The sequence below is a fragment of the Xiphophorus hellerii genome, chromosome 4 (assembly GCF_003331165.1).
Source record: "Xiphophorus hellerii strain 12219 chromosome 4, Xiphophorus_hellerii-4.1, whole genome shotgun sequence".
NCBI classification, from domain to species: domain Eukaryota; kingdom Metazoa; phylum Chordata; class Actinopteri; order Cyprinodontiformes; family Poeciliidae; genus Xiphophorus; species Xiphophorus hellerii.
In genome coordinates, this window is record NC_045675.1 from 12,871,508 (window position 1) to 12,893,284 (window position 21,777).

A 21,777-nucleotide genomic window follows, 5' to 3' on the forward strand; every position below is an offset into this window, starting at 1 on the left:
GAATCCGTAACATTTTCCATGTAATGACTCAAAATGACCACGAGGTGGTGCTGTTACTGCTCAATGATTCAAACCAGATTCAAACTGTTTGACGGTTGTTTCAGTAAAAACTGGGACTCGTACATATTCACAACAAATGTATCAAGTCCTTTATTGTTTAATTAGTTTATCCACACAATTTTCTATATAAAACTAATAAAGACTATTAGTAATGTTGAATTGTTATGTTATGGTCTCACAATCATGAGGTAGACTGGAGGCTTGACACCCTCCACAAAAATGAAACGTCACAATGTTCATTGCTGAAGAAGCTTTATCAGAGTGCTTTATCAAGGTTTATTCATGGAAAGTTAAGTGAAGGGGAAAAAAGCGTTGTAGAAAATGACACTGCAAAACCACAAAATGTTATTTTTAGTCTAGTTTCTAATACAAATACCTGAAATAGGACAAAAGTAACTTACAAGTAACTTTTCAGCACAATATAAGAGCTAGTTTATAGTAAGCAATTCCTTAATATTGATGAAAAACTACTAGTTTAGAGACTTGAGTGTCTCAATAAATACTTTCCTCATGTTATAAATGAAATAATCTGCCAATGGAACAAGTATTTTTTTTTCCCATCAAGATTAAGGAATTACAGACTCTAAACAAAAAGTTACTTATAAGTTAGTTTGTTTTATTTCTAGTGTACTAAGATATTTGCACTAGAAACAAAGGCAAAATTACTTCAGTCTTTTTGCAGTGGATGCACAAGTAGCAGGAATAACCATTGCTATTTGGTTTGAATGGGTAAGGCAAAACCCTTTCAAGAGTTTGGGGTCTGTGATTTTGTCACCATACAAAGATGGATCCAGCACCTGGTGTAAAACTGTCACACTTCTAGTTAATCCACCAATAAACCGGAGGCGTTAGGAGCATCTTACACCAGATAAGGAGAAAAGGGACTGGACAAAATGCCTGTTAATCTGAAGTTCTGTTTTCAGATTAAAGTAAAGTTTGATCTGTCAAACTTTACGTTGAGAGAAAAAGTAAAGTTTTCTCTCAAACTTTACTTTTGTTTGAGAGAAAACAAAAGTAAAGTTTTTAGTCTTTAAGACTAAAGAGTCTTTAGTCTCTTTAGTCTTAAAGAGTCCTAAAAGGCTCTTTAGGACTCTTTTGGACTTCCTCCAAAGTCCTAAAGAGTTTGGAGGAAGAGTGGAGAGGAACAGACTCTACCTGATCAAACTGCTAAAAGTATCAATACCTGGATCAATGACCATGGTATTTTGGTACTTGATAAACCAACAAATTGGTCTGACCTAACCCTCAAATAATTTATGGGGCATTATCATGAGGAGGATGAGTGACACCCAGTGATGCAGACATGCTAACGGTATTAAAGCAACCAAAACTTCCTTAAAACCTCCATTGTAACATTACACTGATGCAGCAATACACTGATGTATGCAAAGGGAGCCATACAGAATCCTATCCTGAAAATAAATATTTAAATGTAATATTCTAACTTACTAGGAATTGATTTTGGGGGTTTCATCAGATGTAAGCCGTTATAATCAAAATTATGAGATTCAGATACTTGAAAAATATTTCTCTGTGTCCATTGGAATAGGTTTTTCAATTATATTTTAATTTACTTGGATACATGTTTTAAAATTCTTTTTAAAACAGTGTATCTGAATTCGTATATTTCCCTTTGGTATCAAAACATTTTTTTGAAAGCACAAAAATAATTCCCGATTAATCCTCCGAGCCACCAGGGGTCACTGCTCTAACTTTGAAAATCGTCCGAAAGCTTTATCGAAGAAGAAGAAACAGCCACGGCTAGTGAGCTAGCTTAGCTACTTTCATTATTTTACTGAAATATGGCAGCTGTACTCCCCATCAGACCGCCATGCGATAGCAACCCCGCCACTCCAGGAGCACAATCACTAAAGGTGACATTTTTGCTTCATTTAATTTCATAAATAAGTGAAATTTGAAATTCTGCGTTACCTCAATGTCAGCTAACGGCTAGCTCCTTACATCCCTATGGATGGTTGTGTTGGCGACATTAGTGTCCCTCCTTTGTTTTCAAATGATAATTTTATATTTCTTGCTCATATTTGATGGTCACAAAACAGTTACGTGTCAGTAAACTTATGCAAATAACAAACGGGACTTCAAATGTGTGTCTCATAAAGCTTAAACAGAGCACAACATACACAAAATTAATTTACTTTAATAAGTAAATTCTTTTAAGACTGTCATACAATACCTAAGTCAGGGCTTGACAGTCTTGCATTGACTAATGATGTTTTACATTTTCTCTTTCATTACTTTCTTCCACTGTGTATTCAAATGAAACAAAAACTCTTTAATTAAAAATATCGAAAAGTCCTATGCATAACATGATCTAATTGTTGTTATTTTAAACAGTAAAGCAACAATTATTCCTACCACATATAGATTATTACAATTATAACCATCTTTATTTACTAGTGTTTGGTTTCCACATCACTATATTTCATTTTTGTCTCAGACAAAAAATTTTGTGAAACTGTCAAACTGTGGCTTGTCAATAAAAGGACTTTAAACTGTTGAAATAGTGTGGATGTTTTCAGCAGTCCTGTAACTTTTCACACTTTGGTAACCTGTTCATTAAATGAATAAACATTTGAATGAAACAAAAGTTTATTTAGGTCAGTCTGACTATGCCATTTAAAAATTCTTAAGCATTTGTGATCTGAATTCTTGATGCCATTAATGGTTTGTATTTTTATTTTTGTCTGCAGGAAGATGTAATAGATGAGGTTTCCAACGACGGCAGTCAGCCTCCCAAAAGAAGGAGAATGGGTTCAGGAGACAGTTCCCGAAGCTGTGACACCTTCAGCCAAGAGCTCGGGTAAACTGCACAGAGGACACAATAAATAGCTATTGTCTTCGTCTGACTTGGCCTCACTTATTTTTACCTGTTTCCTCTGGTTTTCCCTCCTAAATTCACAAACCTCCAACACATCCCTGTTCAGAGCGACATATTTTCCAGCGGAGAACCTGACAGAGTATAAGTGGCCACCTGATGACACAGGAGAGTATTACATGCTGCAGGAGCAGGTCAGCGAGTATCTGGGAGTGACATCATTCAAGAGGAAGTATCCTGGTAAGAATTAGATTCTCATAAAGTTTGAATCTCATTCCTCACTTGTAAGTTAACTGGGTAATCTTATTTTTTTAAAGACTTAGTATAGATGAGAGCAGGAGTAAAATGTTAAAAGCATCCAAAAATTATACAGCAGTAGCACGTCTTCAACATATTTTTACTCAAGTAAAAGCAAAAAGTAGCCGGCCAAGAAATTACTCAAGTAAGAGTAAAAAAGTATTTAACAAAAAGTCTATTGAGTAACTGTTGAAAACATCAATCTAATATTTAAAAGTTACATTATCACATAGACCAAATATAAAGTTACGTGGAAATGTGGAAACACCAAAAATGCAAATGATTAATATAAATAATCACAAAATAAGGCAACAGCAAATATTTTCCAGATCAGTTTCCTTCAATATAAAACTTATGAAACTTTAATAGAAACTGTAGATGAGTGTTTATGGCTGGTGAACTTTTGGTTAAAACAAACTGGTTCTTCCTTTGTTGACATTACTCATAGTGGGTAGAGAATCCAGAAATGTTACTCTAGTAAGAATAGTGATAATTGTTAATAAAGTTATTCAAGTAAAAGTAGAATAGGCATAGTAAAATTCCTTTAAGAATAATTTTTTTCCAAAAAGTTACTCAAGTAAATATAAATACTGTAGTTACTACCCAGCTCTGCCCGACATGTGGTTATATTACAGAGAGGTTAGCCTGAACTCATGTTCTTCCTGGTGTTAAATTAAACTTCTGTCATGCTGTGAAGAATTATTTCAAGCTGTTGTTCTGAGTTAGTTTCCTTTTTCTCTTTTATCTCTGTGCAGATATGGAGAGGCGAGATTTGTCCCACAAAGAGAAGCTCTATCTTCGAGAACAAAATGTCATTACGGAGACACAGTGCACTCTGGGTAAAAATTATAACCCTTAAATAATTTACAAAAGGATTGACGCATTTCCTGACGCCAGTGTTTGTGATGCCTTCAGGTCTCACAGCTCTGCGAAGCGACGAAGTGATAGATCTGATGATCAAGGAGTATCCTTCCAAACATGCCGAGTATTCTGTCATACTGCAAGAAAGGGAGCGACAGAGAATAGCGAAAGAGTACTCTGTGAGCACAAACAGCAGAAATATCACGCCAGAAGTCTGCTTTGAGAAAGTGCTTCTTCATAATTGATTCTGTCTTGATGTGATTTATTTTACTGTAGCAAATGCAGCAGCAGAACCCTCAGAAGGTCGAGGCCAGCAAGGTTCCTGAGTACATAAAGGAGGCTGCGAAAAAAGCCGCAGAGTTTAACAGCAACTTCAACAGGGAGCGGATGGAAGAGAGGAGAGCTTATTTTGACCTTCAGACCCACGTAAGACCGGTTTTACAACACTGGCAGGATTTACTGCACATTCTGGAGACGTTTTCCAGATCTGAGCATGGAAATAGAAAATGGAATATGAAAAAAAAGTTAATTTCTATTTATTAATGCGATAAATCAAAGGTGTTCAAAGTGAGGCCTGATAGGGCTGGACAATAAATCAATAACAACATATATCTCAATAGACACGTGATCAGTATCAATAGATAATACATCTAATAGAATATTCAATGTATAGAATAATCGCTGAACTACAATCCAGAACCGCATGGCATTCTGGGAGAAGAAAGACTGTAGCCGCTCAACCTCTCCTGGCCAGCTAAGCTAGGCTGGTGGAATCAACTGACTCACTCATTCTATGGTTACCTAGCAACAACATATTAAGTAACTTGTGGAGTCATAACTGCTTAAAAATAAAAAGCAACTGTGTGAATAAAACAGGAGATCACGCCAGCAGTTCTGAAGTATTTCAGATATTTAAAACAAGAGAATTAATCAATAATTATCAATGTGAACTGATATGACACTAGTTATGTTTTTCAGCCATATCATACCACATCTACTCATTGACTTATCATCTAAAGTAAATCTTAGTGCACCAAAATCTGCTCTTACTTATTTTTTAATTTTTTTGCTGTATTAAAACTTGGCTAAACATAAAAAGTGATTTTAAATGAAGAGTATTATACATCCTGTTTTTATTGCTGAGAATAGACAACATATTTTTTCAGTTTTCTTCCACTAAGCCCAAAATAATAGGCAAACTGGATTCCTTACACTTAACCAGGAAAACGTGGAAATACCAGTTGAAGTTTTGGATCTATGATCCCGTTCCTACAAAAAAAAAAAAAAAAATGAACACTTTATTTGTTTGCTTAAAATAGCTCATGTTTAGATTATTGTTGAGTAGTTTAAGAAAAATCACAACAATATTTTTGGCAATTTTAGTTTTAAACGTGTATTTTTCTGGCCTGCGAGTGCTATTGAAGTGACGACGTTTGGTTATCCTCATCCATCTCTGAGGCTCTAAGGTTCATATTTATGTCCTCTCAATTGCATGAATGTATTTAAGTATTCCAGTGTAGAAATTGGTGTCAAAGATTAAGATATCTGTAAGAACTAGTCGTGCACCAATTAAATCAACCACAATTTCCTTAACTTTGGGGGATCAAAAAAATGGAAATTGGACAAATTTGGAATCGGCACGTCAGGCTTTTTAGTGATTGGCCAGAAAACTGCAGTCGGTGCACTTTAGTAAAAACCCTTAGTTGAGTGTTGAATGAACACATATAACTTTGTTTTAAGATCAGTTTCTGAATGTGTGTCTTTATGTTTCCAGGTTATCCAGGTACCACAGGGCAGATTCAAGGTACTTGCTCCAGAGTTAACCAAAACCGGGCCTTACCCTGTGGCTCTCATACCAGGACAGTTCCAAGATTACTACAAAAGGTACATTTAGCTCTAAAGAACAACATCCATGTTCTGTTTCACTTGTATATTACCGTTAGGTGAACATGACACCCTAGCCATCCTAATATTTTCTTGTTTTATCATCTTTTCCCCTCCTGATGTATCATCGTTTTCTACATGTCAGGTACTCGCCCAATGAGTTGCGCTACTTGCCGCTGAACACCGCTCTGTATGAGCCTCCACTGGATCCAGAGCTTCCTGCTCTAGATTCAGAGCCCGACTCGGACGATGCAGATGAGGCCAAGGACAACAAGAACAACAAGAATTCATCAGTAAGGCAATAGCTTGTTGATGGAGACGTAGAAATGTATGATCTCTGCCTGATGTGGCTAAAACAGGGTGTCTATTCTATTCTATTGTAATCTCACCAACTTATCTTTCTCAGTTTTTTTTGATGATGATGATGATGATGATGAATACTTTATTAATCCCTAAGGGGAAATTCAAAACCAGTTGAACCAGTTGTTTTTATTTATAACCCAGCAGTCTCTGCCCCTATACATTGAATAAAATATAATAAATAACCCTAAACAAATTCCAGATTTGTTTAGCTAACTGCTCCTAATGAGGAGTTAGCAGCAGTTACAAACAGCAACAGAAGAAAAGGGGGAGGAGCTGTCAGTTACCGGTTGCTATGGTAACCACCAACTGCCAAGAGCAGCCTAACAGAACTTAAAGCACCAATAAATGTCTGGAGAAACATACATGTGTGTGATTTTTCTATTGTACATTTCTGTTGCGATACTTAAATTAAATTCGTAATGTTCTTAAACGGTCTTATATTTGAGTTGCGCATCATCAAAAAAGCACGGATCGCTCCCTAGGGGTGCACTGATTTATCGGCACAGATTTCCTTAATTTTGTTAGAACGGTGATTGGTTGATACTTGCACGTGAAGCCAATCTTATCTACTTCAGCAAAGGTCTAAAAATCAACCGCTGCCTCTTCTGTGAGAGAGATTTGACTGATGGACGGGCCCACCAGATCATGTCTGCATGTTTGGAGTTAACAATAGTCCACCATTGTTACCAACTCAGTGACTTTCTTGCTATATTTAGTGACATTTCAGACAGAAAACATAGAAAAGGCCAGAAAACTGCAGTTGGTGCATCCCTCCGTAGCAGCAGCTCTGTGCTGTCTTTATGCCAAGTCCAACGTTTTCTTTCATAAAGGATAATTTTCTGGCTTGTTTTCTTAAATTTGTTACCACCTCTGTTTCTCCGTAGGACAGCTCTTCAGGAAACACCTCTGACGTGGAGAGCCAGGAGGACGGAGGAGGACATCGTCAGAAGTCCAAAGCCAAAGACAGGACGTCAACGCCGGGAAAAGACCAGCGCCACTCTCACAAAGCCACTCCAGGGTACAAGGTAGAGGACAAATCCACCTGAAAACTCTTCTCCAACAACAGCAGCAGCACTTTCTGCCCCTTCTCCTCTTTCTACTGTCACCACCTCCTTACTCCATCCATTCCTGACCCCCTACCTAGCTCTCTTCAGCATCTACAGTTGGTCAGCCTGTCTCCCAGCTGGAATGTCCCGGTCCACCCCGCCTCACACACACAGTCACACACCAGGGGGTCCTGACCTTTGACTTTTTTTGGTTTTATGATCGACCCCCTCCAAACCCTGACCCCCTGCCCGCTTTTTTTTTTTTTTTACCCAACTGTGAGCAATAAGAACATTTTAAAGGAACAGTTCACGTTTCTTTTTCACTGCACTTTTACTTTTTTCTTCAGTGAAGACAAATTTGAACTTTTTTTTTCTTCTGATTGCCCTTCATATACCTCTTATCTGTCCTCACTTGTCAAAAAAATATTCTAAGACAAGTATGTGGATTTTTTGGCTGCTAATTTTCTCTTCTTGGAAAAGAAACTTTGTTAAAGATATAAAGAAAAAATAAGCCGCATACATTTTGTGGTGGTTTTATAAAGTATATCACTGTAGGTAATATTATTATCTGTCTCTGAAGTGTGCCACGCACACTAATCCTTACTGATTAAATGAAACCCCGACTACCTCGACCTGCAGGCTTATTATTATTATTCCATATTTGGTAAAATCACATTCAATAAATCAGTGATATGTTATTTTAAACCACCGTTTTAGAAATACTTCACTTATAAAATGCATTACGGCTTGAAGACAAGGTAAAAATCCCACTAACTGGTTACTGAATCAGAATGGAGTGAGCTTTTCCCAGCAGATGGACGTATTATTTACTGATTGGTTCCATGTTCGGTTATTGATTGATGCCAAGAAGCAGTGAGAATTTCTACTTCAAAACCGACTTCAGAAAAGTGCAGATCCGTGTTTTTTATGGCCACAAGTTGCATAGCCAACCTGGTCCTTGCATTACATAGGAGTCTGTTAATCATTTGTGTTTTCCAATAAAGTGAAAAAATACATTTACAATGTAATTACAAATACAATCTAGTGATCGGAAATGCACGTCAACATTAACAAATGTCTTCCCAAACACAAACTGTTACTGGAAACAAGATTTTTAACTTCAGTTATGGATATGTTGATGTGTTTTTGTAGGAAAACAAGCCAAATATAATAACCTGGTAGACATCTGTCTCCCTGTGTTATGATCTTCTGCAGAAATTATATAGATCAGAGGAAAAATCATAAAACTAACCGAATATGAGTTTAAATCCTTTCTTTTTATTCATTTTTAGACCAAGCTTAGAACTGCAAAAACAAAAAATCTTATTTCTGGTCTAGTTTCTAGTGCAAATATCTTGGTGCACTTGAAATAAGACAGAACTAACATAGAAGTGACTTTCAAGCAAAATATAAGAGCTTGTTTTAAGTCAGTAATTCCTTAATATTGATAAAATAGTTCTAGTTCCACTGGTGCCGTTACCTAGCAACCCCAGCCAACCGTAGCCCGTCACCTAGCAACCCAGTTCTAGTTCCACTGGCAGATTATTTCACTTGTAACAAGACATTTTCTCCATTTTGTAATTGGCCAGTGGAACTAGTACTTTTTTTTTTTCAAAATTAAGGAATTATTTACTTAAACTTTTATATCTTGCTGAAAAGTAACTTATAAGTTAGTTTTGTTTTATTTCAAGTATACCAAGATATTTGTACTAAAACCTAGACCAAAATGACTTGGTAAGATGTTGTGTTTTTACGGTGTAGCTAGTCCTGGTTTAGCCTTGGAAAATCTTCCACCTGATCCATTTTAACTCTGCCAAAGCTTTTCACCTTAGCAGTCCAAAAAGATAAAACGACTCCAGAGCAGTTTTAATTTAAGTGATTCGTTAATATTTCCAGTCCGCAGCGTCCCAATCGATATGATGGCATAGAGGAGCTTCATTTAATTGCGTTGAAAAACAGACGGCACAAACTCAGCCTGAATTATAAGTTACATGTTTCCCCAGGAGGTCAAATCATAAAGATTTTCACTTTAAGCTGGATAACGCAATACAAAAAACAGCAATATGGAGTAAAAATATTATTTATTTTTCAAAGAAAGATATTTTAAGTCGTTTTAATTACTGCCTATTTCCATTGTTAATCTAATAAGCCATGAAAGTCGTTCTAGTCGGAGTTACGTTTAACTGCATTAGCAACATAGCACACTTTCTTTCTAGACTGTTAATGAGTGTGAGACAGCGGTTCGGTTTGGACGTTATTTGTCCTCTTGAAGTGTTTCAGACCGTTTTCACACTGTCGCTGAGCTGAGCTGCAGTTGCTGATTGACGGAGCCAAAAATGTGCTTCTCTTTTTCCAACACTCATAAATGCAACATCTTTGGTCGAGCTTAGGTAATGTGTTCCCTTGCAGGTCATTGTGTTTTATTTTTTTAGATTAAATTAAAAGAGAACATGTAAAACGTGTGCATAAATCAGCGCTCAGGTGAGTATAAAGGACGTGAAAGCGTCCTTTTGACTTAAGCTCAGCTTTGTAGTGTGGGGATGGTCGTTTTCTGGCTGGTTGTTGCAGCGTTCAGTGCGTCAAAGTTTCTCAAAGTAAGGTCACTACAACACCATCCTTTTCCTCTTGAAGGGAGGTAGATGTAATAGTAGTATTATTTCTATATTTTAAGACTATATAGTGTTTTAAGAAGTAAATATATTTAGATTTTTTGTAACTCTGGTAGCGTTGACAAACGTAAAAGCAGGTGGAGTTGGGTTATACCAGAAACATGTTCATGTTGGAGAGTTTAGTAGATTTAAATAATATTCTGACTCAAAATTGACTTTATTTTTCTTTCTTCTAGCAGTGTTCAGCAATACGTGGGGGAGAGGCTGCATACAACCAGAGAAAACTGGGCGGTTTTAAAGCCTTTGTTTACCTTGTTGCTGATTTCTCCCTGCTAATGATAGGAACTGGTTTAATAACTCTACGGCAGTTTTGTATAGATGTGAATTTAAATGTCTAAACTACATCATAACTTTTCAACCAGCTGTGACACCAGCAGTATATAAATGTTTCTATTTAACCAGTACAACTGTTCACTTGTTTGCCTCTGCAGCTGCATGTCAGAGCAACGTGGCTCTATCTAGAAAACTTACAGTTTTTAAAAAAGAAAAAAAATAAGCATTTAGCGTTTTGAGAAAGTTGGTATTATTTCTTACGTGTGCATGACATGCAATATTTCCTGTTCAAATCCAGTGAATTTAGAATAAAGGATATTTACACGAGCTGGATGCAGTTTCATGGATTGTTCCTTTTCCAGTTTCACTGCAAAAGATCTCCATACAGTTTGGGTCAAATAGAGAATAGTCTGAGTGCTGCGTGGGATTTATTTATTATTTTATTTTTATTTATTTATTTTTTTAATTATTCGTTTTGTGTCTTCACAAGCAGAGAAAATAGAAAATTGTACACTGTGCTGCCTGTCACCTTACATAAGTGATAAGGAAGAGAAAAAAAAGTAAACAAACATTAAAAAAAAATAAAGAAAAGAAAAACAAAATAAAAAAAAAATAAAAGGAAGCCGCCGTACAATGTCACATTCACGTTAAATCATGTCTTCAATGGTCGGCAAACATTTACAGACATATTTAAAGCCTAACATCAACACAATCATATCTAGCCGGGTGATCAGAGAAAGAAGAAAGATGCATAGCAATACAAAAGGAGGATGTTTTATTCTATTCTATTTTATTCTATTCTATTCTATGTTCTTTAGTTAAGATCTGGTGAGATCTTCCATTTTACAGGATTCTGACCCCTCATCACAAGTCTTGTCAGCTCTTTAGGTAAATAGTTTAGCACAGGAGACAACATATCAATGAAATGTTTCTCATTACCCTTAAGGACTGCACTAATCCTTTCATGAGGGAGGACCCTGAATACTTCTCTATACCATTGTGTGATAGTTGATGGTTTATTCTTAATCCAGTTAATTAAAATGCATTTTCTAGTGAAAAAGCAATAATTTGTCACAAAGTTTGAAATGCGATTGTGTCAGGATTTATTTTGATAATCATGAAGAATAGATTCATAAATGCTTAATGAACTACAGCCCACTGCACTGAACCCCATTGAAAACCTCCTGGTTATTCCTCCAAATATTGATTTCTGAACCTGAGTTAAAACGTTAGTTTTGTTGTTTCTAAATGAACATAAACTTGTTTTCTTTGCATTATTTGAGGTTTGAAAGCTCTGCATCTTTTTAGTTATTTTGACCATTTCTCATTTTCTACAAATAAAATTTTTTTTGTACACATGTCGTCAGTAATTTATAGAATAAAAGAACAATGTACATTTTACTCAAACATATACATGTAAAAACTGAAATCAGAGAAACTGAGCATTTTAAGTGGTCTCTCAATTTTTGCCAGAGCTGTGTAAAAAAGTTTTTTATTATCTGTAGACTAATCCATATAGACTAACTTAATAAACGTAATCACTTGAAATGAGAATAATGTTTATTTATTTAATGTTTATTTAATTTGGCATTATTTTTGAATTTGAAAGATATTTAGCTTTTCTGTCTAATTCAAATTCATTTTTATTGATTCAAATTTTTGGTTTTTATCTTTACCAAATCTTACACTTTTTCCAGTTAAAAAAAAAAAAAAAGTAAATCTAATCAGTTTATATTTTTCTGATTATTGCCACATAATGTGTTGGTACAAATGATGCCTTGCAAAACCGTGAATCTTTCCACATTTTATTACATTAAAACAAAAAAGAAATCATGTTATACAGAATTTATGTGATAGATCAACACAAATTAATGCATAATTGTGACGATATATTAACTAATGCTCTATGTTGTTGTCCTTTTCACTGTTATTCATTAATATCATATAAATTACCAATAAAATGCTTTAAGGTTTATGGCGACGTGACAAAAGGTGGAAAAGTTCACAGCGTTTTTCTTTTCCGAAGCAGTTTATAGTTCATGTTGTTTCACAATCCTCCATATTTGGAGTTTATTGTAACTTTTTAAATAGTGTTTTAACAACAAAGTGGTTTTAAATGATCTGTAACTAAAACTGTGAAGCAGGTTTATGAGGTGAAGAACAAAACGCATCTCAGCGTTTCTGTTTCTGGTCAGTTTCAGTTTCTCCCTGGATAGTTTTGTTCAATTTACTGCTTTTTTCTTGAGTGTTTTAAATGTTCCAACATTTCAAGAATATTTCATGCAGGAGATTTAGCCAAAAGCTTTTTGAAAGTTGTCATTTTGGTACTGAAGTACTTTTGTTTTACAGCAAACTGTGCTTTCCCGTCTAGGTGCAAATCTTTTAGAAGTCTCACCCAGTTTTGCCAAGTTAACAACAAACTGCTTATTATTCATTTTAAATCATTTTGAATAAGTTCCTAGTTTGTGTTTTGTGAGAATAGAAGCCTTTAATTTGCTACGGTAATTTAATTTTTTGGGTTAAAGTACTTTGGTGCATCAACATATTGTTAAAAAATGTAAATATAAAGAAAAAGTTCACTTTGTTTCTTATTTCAGTGGAGGAAGGCACTTTGCTGTTTTGGTTTTTGTGTGTTTATAACAATGTTTATAGTAGATTATATTGATTTGATTTCTGAAAAAAGGTGGAAAGCTTCTTGTTACCTGTGAGATTATTGATGAATAAGTTTTCTGTTTTTTTGGGCTCTTTAAAAATTAGGCTGCAAGTTTTACCAGAACTTTTTCTTTTAGCATTTATGACAACGATAATTTGTCACATCTGCAATTATCACCGATCATTTCTATATTATAGCAAAAAGGAAATACTGATGTGGTCAGAGAGGAGTTTTTGTGTTGACATGGATATTTTATTGCATTAATTGATTCCTAAAATGAAATTTCAAACTGACTTTTAATGCAGCAGGTAATTATATTTTAGAGTAGAAAAAAAAGTATATTTTTTTTCCTCTTCTGCTTTATATCCATGACTACAAAATTCAAATGTTTGATTGGTTTTATAGCGTTATTCTGCCCTTGCAGCCTAAAGTCATTCCAAATGCTATTTGTGGCATTTGCCAGAAGGGTAAAGAGGCCAACAGGAGAGGCAGGCCGGAGGCTCTCATTCACTGCTCCCAGTGTGATAACAGCGGTGAGTCTGCAAGCTGCCATTTAACGCCACCTTTCCTGCTCTTTGTGTTATTACTCTGTTCTGCTTTGACTCTGAAATTATTAGTTTTATGTGTTTATTTACAACAGTCCACGTGTTATTGCTCTAAAATCTAATTTGTTTCAATTCTTTTTCTATTTTTAGTAGTAATCCTCGCCTGATATGAGGCTATTGTAGACATTTGTTAGACATTTTTTAGAATTAGACATTTTTGCTCGGCAGGAATCGTAACTAAAGAGTTGAAGGATATTTTGGTATTACAGCTGCAGTAAAACTCCAAATGAATATGCTCATTTAAAGGGGACCTATTATACAAATTCATATTTTGTACCTTTTTATATTTCCATTTGTATCTAATCTGCTTCTAAAACCAGATCAAGTGCTTCATAAAAAAAAATTAAAAAACTTCCAGCGTTTTTTGGTGCAAGTTAATCTCTTTGGTGTTTGGAAAATGAGATGTTTAAAAAAACCCGCCAGAGTCACAAAGGACACTGTGTCGTTACCTAGCAACCCCAGCCTAGCTCGGCCCGTCACCTAGCAACCCACGCTGAGTTCCAGCATGTTTGGTCAGCTGGTTTTACTGATGTACAATGGCTGCTGGAAAAGACAAGTGTTTTGTTGTTGACTTACCATCCAGAAACCATTTGCTGCATGCTTGTTGGTTGTGCAGGAGGCTCCACTTCTGCTTTTCAAAGATGTACAGTTGTATAACAGTTTGCGGCCATTTTAAACAAGTTAAAACAACATTTAATTTCCCTTGGGGCTCAATAACATCTTTTAATGTGTGAATGTAAGCGTTGAGGATTAAAGGTCGTGGCCAGCAGGAGCTGATTTGTCTTTAAAGTGACATGAAGCCATAAAGCATCTCAATCTGGAAGGAGGATAATGAAACTAAACTCTCGTTACCTAAGAATGATTTTTGTGCAATAGATATATGGGCCATAGACCTGTCCTAACCCTTTCCAGGAACCATAATAGGTCACCTTTAAAACAGCAGAGCTGCACCTTTAATTGGATGTACAAGAGTCTGTTCACACCCGTCTTTTTTCTGTTCTGTTTGTGTCCTCCACCGTTCTGCCCTGCATACTCGTATGTGTGTCTGTGAACCTCAGGCCATCCGTCCTGCTTGGACATGAGCGAGGAGCTGGTGAGCGTGATCCAGACGTACCGCTGGCAGTGCATGGAGTGTAAGACGTGCACCGTGTGCCGCCAGCCGCACCATGAGGACGAGATGATGTTCTGTGACAAGTGTGACCGCGGCTACCACACCTTCTGCGTGGGCATGGATGAAATACCTACAGGTGAGGAGAAACGGCTTTGTGTGGGGGGGTTTCAGTCATGTTTTGTTTTTCTTCATCAGTTTAATTTGATTATCTTTGATATTTGTTGTGCGAAATAAAATGGCTGCGTCAGATTAAATATAAATGTTTTTACATAACCAGTACAACTGTTCACCGGTTTGCCTCTGCAGCTGCATGTTAGAGCAATGTGGCTCTACCTAGAAAAATGAGAGTTCAAAAAAAGCATTTAGCGTTTTGAGAAAGTAGATATTATTTCTTACATGCCATGCAATAGTTCCTGTTCAAATCCAGTGAATTTAGAATAAAGGATTTTTAGACAAGCTGAATTTCTACTTTTCCAGTTTCACTGCAAAGATTTCCAGATAGTTTGGGTTAGACAGAGAATAGTCTGTGTGCTAATTGGGATTTATTTTCATAATTATGAAGAATTGACTCATAAAAGGATGTTTTTGTTATCACTAATAAACCTCAACACTTGAAATGAGAGTAAGCAGGAAAATGTTTATTGAAAGATATTTAGATTTTCTTTCAGACTTTTGGTAGCTGTGTGACCTGAATGCAGAATCGTTGCCAGTCTTTAAAAAAAACAATTTAATTCAGAAATGGCAGAGGTTGATTATTTTAATCCATATAGTGTAATAAATTTAAAGTTTATTAAAAAAAAACAAAAACATCCTGTTCAAGGTTTCCCTCAGAAAACTTGCTAAGCCTGGTGGTTAGGTGCTCGGCAGTCATTCATCCAGCGGCCCGTTGTGTTTTTGAGTTAAAAAACATTTAAATTTGACAGGAAATTTGAAAATATCACTTGATAATTATGTGTTATTAAAAGATTAATACCAGAACACCAACTATAAAATCTTAAAAAATGCAAACATTTTAAAAAGACTTATTAAGTAGTGCTTAGCCTGGTGGGGGCACAACTAAAGCCTGGTGGCCCGCCAGGCTTATAAAACACTGGGGGAAACCCTGCTGTTGATCAGATTGAGAGGGGATCTCTTCAAATCACCCTACAGTTTCTGGGTTCAGTTCAAAATATTCATCTTCTGATAAAACTATTTTTTGTTGATTTGGATGCACATAAATATGATTTTCTCTCCAACATTTATCTGCATATTGAATGTTTCATAATTTCCTCCACTTTCTCTAAGACTTTAGGTTCAGCTAAATTGAACAAAGAGGTTTTATGTTTGCGTTTTTCCATAAAGTTTAAACAACCTGGTGACTCGTCTCAAAGTTTTTTGATGATCCCTTAGGAATTTTACTGAATATGAAATTTTTAATGTTTTCTATCATTCTCTTTAACCATTTTATGCTTGTTTTTTGTCTTTATTTGTGCTCAACAATTCATCCTGTCTTCTCAGGTCTTTGGGTGTGTGAGGTTTGTGACAAAGACTTCGCAACACCCAAAAAGAAAGGAGTAAAAACACCGAAGAAGTCTAAATCGGCTCAGAAATGACCAACGTAAAAATTTAGTTAATTTGTCCACAAATCCTCTGTCAACATTTCTGGAAAATGTAAATTGTTTTTTCTATTTCTTAAATAAAGCTTTGTTTGGACATTGTGTTCTTTAAAATGCTGTATTTAATTAAGAAAAGCAAAATAAAAAATTAAATGAACGCTTAACGTGCTGTTGCTTGGTAATGAAGAGCTAAGTTTATTTTTTACAAAACTTTGAATTAATTTCTATGACTGGAAAATGTTATGGTTCCCAGTGAACTATGCTTTTTCTCTCCGTACATTTCTGTTGTTATATAAATCTGGTGCTGAAACTCATTTAAACTCATTCAATGCAGGGTTTTAAAGGACTTACTGACGTCATTCACATTTTAAAAATCAATTTGAGTGTTTTACGTCTTATTACCTGTGGTTTGTGCTTTTAATGACTCCTTGACTGAGAAAGCAGTCTGGGTCAATATTTTTTTAAATAAGTGGTGCTGTTCTTCCTGTGTGTTTACGGACACTGGAGTTTTAAGTTTTATTTTAACTATATTTCAGATTTAAGTTTCTCCAACATTCACTGTTCTCAGAATCGTAAGATGCAATTGTAACCACTTGTAATTACACTAAAGGTAATTACTCTAACATTTGTTTACATTGACTTGATGATTTTGGAATCCGCCTAAATGTAGTGTTTTGAAGTTTTTATTATTATTTTATGTTTGCATTATATTGTCCTCTAAACTGGTTGTTAAATAGTTATTTGTTGCCTCTAATGTCAGTGAATAAATTGTATTTTTTTTTTTTTTTTACAATAAAATCCACTTTAAAGGGCTAATTGTTCCCTTTTCATGTGTATCATGTTGGAAACCTTATAATCTCTTTCTGCTAATTCTACCGCTTTGATACTAATATGTTTTTGTAAATAATTATTCAAATCTCACATTTTTGTGTCTTTTTCCTATACAAGATGGCTGACGAGGTTCTTTGTGTTAAATGTTTTGGATTTGAAAGGAATTTAACGTAACAAAGTGAAAGCTAAGTTAGCAGTCAACATGTTATATTAGTAAATGATATGTGTGTTTATGTTTAGAAAATAAACATTGATGTTCAATAATAAGGTAAAAGTGGCCAACAACTGAAAAATAATTGCACATTGAGAGGTTGGGATTTAAATACATAAAACCTTTTTTTTTTTTTGCTTACTTGTCCCATAATCTTGTTTTGAATTTATAAGAAGTTAATCTGAAGTATACACTTATATTCTACATATTTGTTTGAACTGATCTGCACAATGTTTAAGTTTGATCACCAGGTAAGTTATGCAATAATAGGAAAAATATAAACTTTTCTACATCGTTTATGTTGCCAGGTGATGTTACTTTTGTGTGAGCATTACAGAAAAAAAAGTAACAGTGTGGCCATAATTTTTTTTTTCATAATCTAGTGTTTACTTGGTCTTTTAATTTTCTATAATCCACAAATGTTGGGCTAAAATTGAAAATATTTGGAAATCCTACCCACTGTCATGATGTCGAGTTTTTGAGACGGAGTCATTTTTTACATCAACGTTAAGCTATAATGTTTATGTTGGCGATTTGCACAAAATCTAAGATGCAATTAATTGCAAAATTAATTAAAGTTTTTGAAATTCACAAATATCTTTTGCTCATTAATAAAATGAGTAGTGTTAATGTTACACCGTTCTTTTCATTGAATAAGAAGAGCAGAAGAGTCCCTTATAAACAATGGTGATTACCTCCAAAAAATTAAGTCCTATCATCATTTTACATTAAATAGTAGTAGAAAGGGCATGCCTACTCTGCTATATATGTATATTCATATTATGGAAGAACTGATGGTTTGTATAAGTTTTAGATATTTCTCAATAAAACTTTTTTGAAACTTATAACGGGTTCATTATTGAGCTTAGCTATACCAGAAAACTTCTGACAATCAGATCTGGTAGCGCTAATGAAGTAATTGTGAAAAACAAATGTCCGTAATCCAGAAGTAGCTGAATTGCATGTCGTACCTCAATCACCCTGTAGGGGCGCTGGTCAGCTGTGAGCCTCACCAGACGGGCGGTTGGTGAGTGCAGAGGAAGAGACTGCCATACTGCAGTGATACAGCGAGTTTAGCCGAGGGAAGCTGAGTTTTCCCCCTTTGCTTTGTTTCCGTGATGCTTTCAGCTCAAGGTTTTGGAGGCCCTGGCAAGATGAAGGAGTATCATTATGCCGGCGCTGTAGAGAACAGATTTTCACCTTACGCTTTCAACGGAGGGTCCGTGGAAATTTTCTGTTAATGTCAGATTAGCCTTGAAGCTAGCTCATAATACTTATGCTATCCGGTTAATTTTAGCAAACCAGTTCTATAGCTAATAAATCAGGTTTTTGTATAAACTTTACATTTGTGATGTCACACGATGTAGTGATGTATTTATTTGATTCATGATGTTAGGTCATAAAAAGGAAAAAAGGAGTCAACGCAACACTTTCAGTTTCGAATCTGTTCTGTTAGCATCCTTTAGCTAGGCTATAGTAGTTTGTGTTCACTCTTGATGTTTTAGGGATATTGGTGCTAACCGGTTTCTCCTCTTCTTCTCAGAACCGTACTAGCTGTTGCTGGAGAAGATTTTGCCATCGTAGCGTCAGACACCAGGCTCAGTGAAGGCTACTCCATCCACAGCCGCGACTCCCCGAAGTGCTACAAGCTGTAAGTCATTCCTCTGATCACGGATGTTATGAAGACTGACCGCAATAAAAAGCTTCACGTCTCGGCTGATATGTTGTCTTTATGTCCCGAGACTCATTAGAAGATGGCATTTAATATTTCCAGCAAGAATAAAGATGGACTTAAATCCAACCAAATGCTGTTTTCTCCCGCTGCAGTACTGTCCTTTAACGATAATGGGTGAAAATGACTTGAAAGTTTAACATAATATTTTGTGGTATTTATTGAAATAAAAGTAAAAGTTATAACAACAAGCTTTTAAAACCCATCACATTATCTTTTTGGTGCTAAATGGACATGTATATAGCTAAATGTATATTTCATTTTTTTTTATATTAAAGATGTTAATATTTAAATGACTAATTCCAGTCTTTGTGTTTTCACACGCTTACAGGACAGACACAACTGTCATTGGCTGCAGTGGTTTCCATGGCGACTGTCTGACTCTGACAAAAATCATTGACGCCAGGCTAAAGGTGAGCTGTTTTTGGTTTCACTGTGGTTTTAAATTACCCTGCTTTATAAACAACTTGTTGCATTTGCTTGAATTCACCAAATTCACTAAATGCTGTCTGATACGGTGGAGGAGGAGAAAAAAAAATCAGACACCTGTTTTGTTTTAGGCACCAAAGTAAAAACACATAAAATAAACCGGAAATATTGGATATTTTTTCTTTTAAACATTTTTAGTGTAAGTCATTAGTTTTTCATTTTTGCGTGTTTATGTGTCCTTTGCAACTTTGTGCAAGTAGAAATTACAATCAATTTTGGATGAAGAAGGAATATAAATCATAATACCACAGTGATTTAAACATTACATTCAGTTATAAAATAATATTTCTCTTCTTCTCAGATGTACAAACACTCAAACAACAAAACTATGACCAGTGGAGCCATTGCAGCCATGTTGTCCACCATCTTGTACAGTCGGAGGTTCTTCCCTTACTACGTCTACAACATCATTGGGGGTCTGGATGAAGAAGGTGGGCTCTTATGTTCTAGCGTACAAACCGTTCAACTATTCTGCTGTTAGAAATACATATTACAGTAAACATAGCTGGCTTCATTGTTGTATTTTATACACTTCAGAGCAAGAATTGTATGAAATGGGTCAAACATCACATCTTACTGCCATATCTTTAAGCAAATAAAGCTCTGGCTAAGATGATTCATCAAATTAATCATTAAGAATTTTTTATTAAAATGATTTTCAATTAACATAGACTTAATAAAAGCCCATTTGCTGATATACCACACACTGATGGCAGTAATTAAGCTGAAGGAAAAAAAAAAAAATGTTAAATGTTAATGTGTTTTTCTTAAAGCTGCAGATCCATTCTTAGCTACAAATGATCAAGCATACACTAGAGGAATGCTGCATTATTTCATTTTAGGCAATAAAATGTTAATTTTCTTGTGGAAGCCTTCATTAATTTGCATATTTTGATTCCTTTGTAATATTGTATAAAAAGTGATTAACTGAAATTTTTTCTATCCAATTAGTTAATTAATTAATAGATTACTAAAACAATTGCAGCCCTGTTATTATTTTGTAGTTATAAAAGTTTTTCCTTCATAATTTGTAGAGTTTGGTCAAAAATTATTTCGACGGTATTTCACGCTGTCCCTTTAACAGTTATCCTTCATCAAATAGCGTCATTAAATACGACAATAATTTTCAAACTCTTCCAAAAACAACTCAGACTTGTTCTCAAGTGGATCAGTATCAGTAGAAATATTTTGTGTCTCCAGCAGTAATCAGGGTATTTATTATTACGTACATTATTTTGTTTTATTAACGCTTAAAGTTTGTCTTATGGTCTTATTTTTTTTTCTGTGTACAACCTGGAATATGTGCAACGTAGGCAAAGGAGCGGTGTACAGCTTCGACCCGGTCGGCTCCTACCAGAGAGACACCTACAAGGCCGGAGGGTCCGCCAGCGCCATGCTGCAGCCGTTGCTAGACAACCAGGTCGATAAAAACACACACAGACCATTTTATTCATCCTCATTATGAACACAGTCTGACTCTTTCCAAAATGCTGCTTCACAGATCGGGTTTAAGAACATGGAGGGTGTGCAGCACCTTCCCTTGACTCAGGAGAAAGCGGTGCAGCTGGTCAAAGACGTCTTCATCTCGGCCGCAGAGAGAGACGTCTACACCGGAGACGCCCTTCGCGTCTGCGTCATCACGAAGGACGGCATCAACGAGCAGACGATACCGCTGAGGAAGGACTAGAGAGGACACAGTGTTTCTGTCTGCCTTCAGTTTCCTCTCTGTCTTCAGCATTTTACATAAATTGATCCGCAGGTTGATAAAGTTGCCATGTAGGTTTGGCTCCAAACTGAAGGGAGGATTTCTGTCAATTCTTTGGTCCCAAATATTCTGCTTATTTAGTCGCCGGCCTTCTTTTGGATCAGCATTCCTGTTTTTCCCGCCTGGCCTAAACTCTTCCTCTGGATGATTTCTTATGTTTTGGAAGGAAACATGCTCAGCTGTTCTTTTTACATTCTTAATAAATATAAACAGTTCAGGAACTCTCCTCGTCTGCTGCTTATTTTTGCACTCAAGATTCACTTCTGAATCTCTAAGAAATGACCGGAAACAGACAAGATGGAGATAAATATCGGTTGTTAATATCGGCCCAGTTTTATTTACATGACAGATGCCGCTTTGTTAAAATATGACTAATATCGACCGATACCATAAAATTATATAGCATATAATTTTATAGTTTTAAATTTATATAATTTTCTTCATCAATAAAGTTACGGACAAGCCTGACTTACTATTGAGGTCAAACTTTCCATCG

At 35.5% G+C, this 21,777-nt stretch overlaps 2 protein-coding genes across 2 annotated transcripts; both read left to right on the forward strand.

Annotated features, from left to right (window-relative positions):
• Positions 1-1,777: 1,777 nt before the first annotated feature.
• On the forward strand, positions 1,778-17,069 carry phf10 (PHD finger protein 10). The gene is made up of 12 exons (XM_032560953.1): positions 1,778-1,934; positions 2,772-2,881; positions 3,006-3,136; positions 3,949-4,032; positions 4,109-4,233; positions 4,331-4,480; positions 5,829-5,938; positions 6,084-6,231; positions 7,186-7,326; positions 13,367-13,475; positions 14,606-14,794; positions 16,156-17,069. The coding sequence occupies exons 1-12, from the start codon at positions 1,863-1,865 to the stop codon at positions 16,248-16,250; spliced, it is 1,464 nt and encodes a 487-aa protein (XP_032416844.1). The 5' UTR covers positions 1,778-1,862; the 3' UTR covers positions 16,251-17,069.
• A 1,236-nt stretch (positions 17,070-18,305) lies between these two features.
• On the forward strand, positions 18,306-21,503 carry psmb1 (proteasome 20S subunit beta 1). Its single transcript, XM_032560980.1, has 6 exons — positions 18,306-18,514; positions 18,839-18,946; positions 19,359-19,440; positions 19,818-19,947; positions 20,830-20,936; positions 21,018-21,503. The coding sequence occupies exons 1-6, from the start codon at positions 18,414-18,416 to the stop codon at positions 21,201-21,203; spliced, it is 714 nt and encodes a 237-aa protein (XP_032416871.1). The 5' UTR covers positions 18,306-18,413; the 3' UTR covers positions 21,204-21,503.
• The last annotated feature ends 274 nt before the right edge of the window (positions 21,504-21,777 follow it).

Bases quoted from the DNA above. Each gene is read 5' to 3' on its own strand.
- phf10 (XM_032560953.1), top strand. From the start codon at position 1,863: ATGGCAGCTGTACTCCCCATCAGACCGCCATGCGATAGCAACCCCGCC. The intron at 4,033-4,108 runs GTAAAAATTATA...TGATGCCTTCAG, and splicing joins GGAGACACAGTGCACTCTGG to GTCTCACAGCTCTGCGAAGC. The intron at 13,476-14,605 runs GTGAGTCTGCAA...TGTGAACCTCAG, and splicing joins CTCCCAGTGTGATAACAGCG to GCCATCCGTCCTGCTTGGAC.
- psmb1 (XM_032560980.1), top strand. From the start codon at position 18,414: ATGCTTTCAGCTCAAGGTTTTGGAGGCCCTGGCAAGATGAAGGAGTAT. The intron at 18,947-19,358 runs GTAAGTCATTCC...ACACGCTTACAG, and splicing joins TCCCCGAAGTGCTACAAGCT to GACAGACACAACTGTCATTG. The intron at 19,441-19,817 runs GTGAGCTGTTTT...TCTTCTTCTCAG, and splicing joins TCATTGACGCCAGGCTAAAG to ATGTACAAACACTCAAACAA.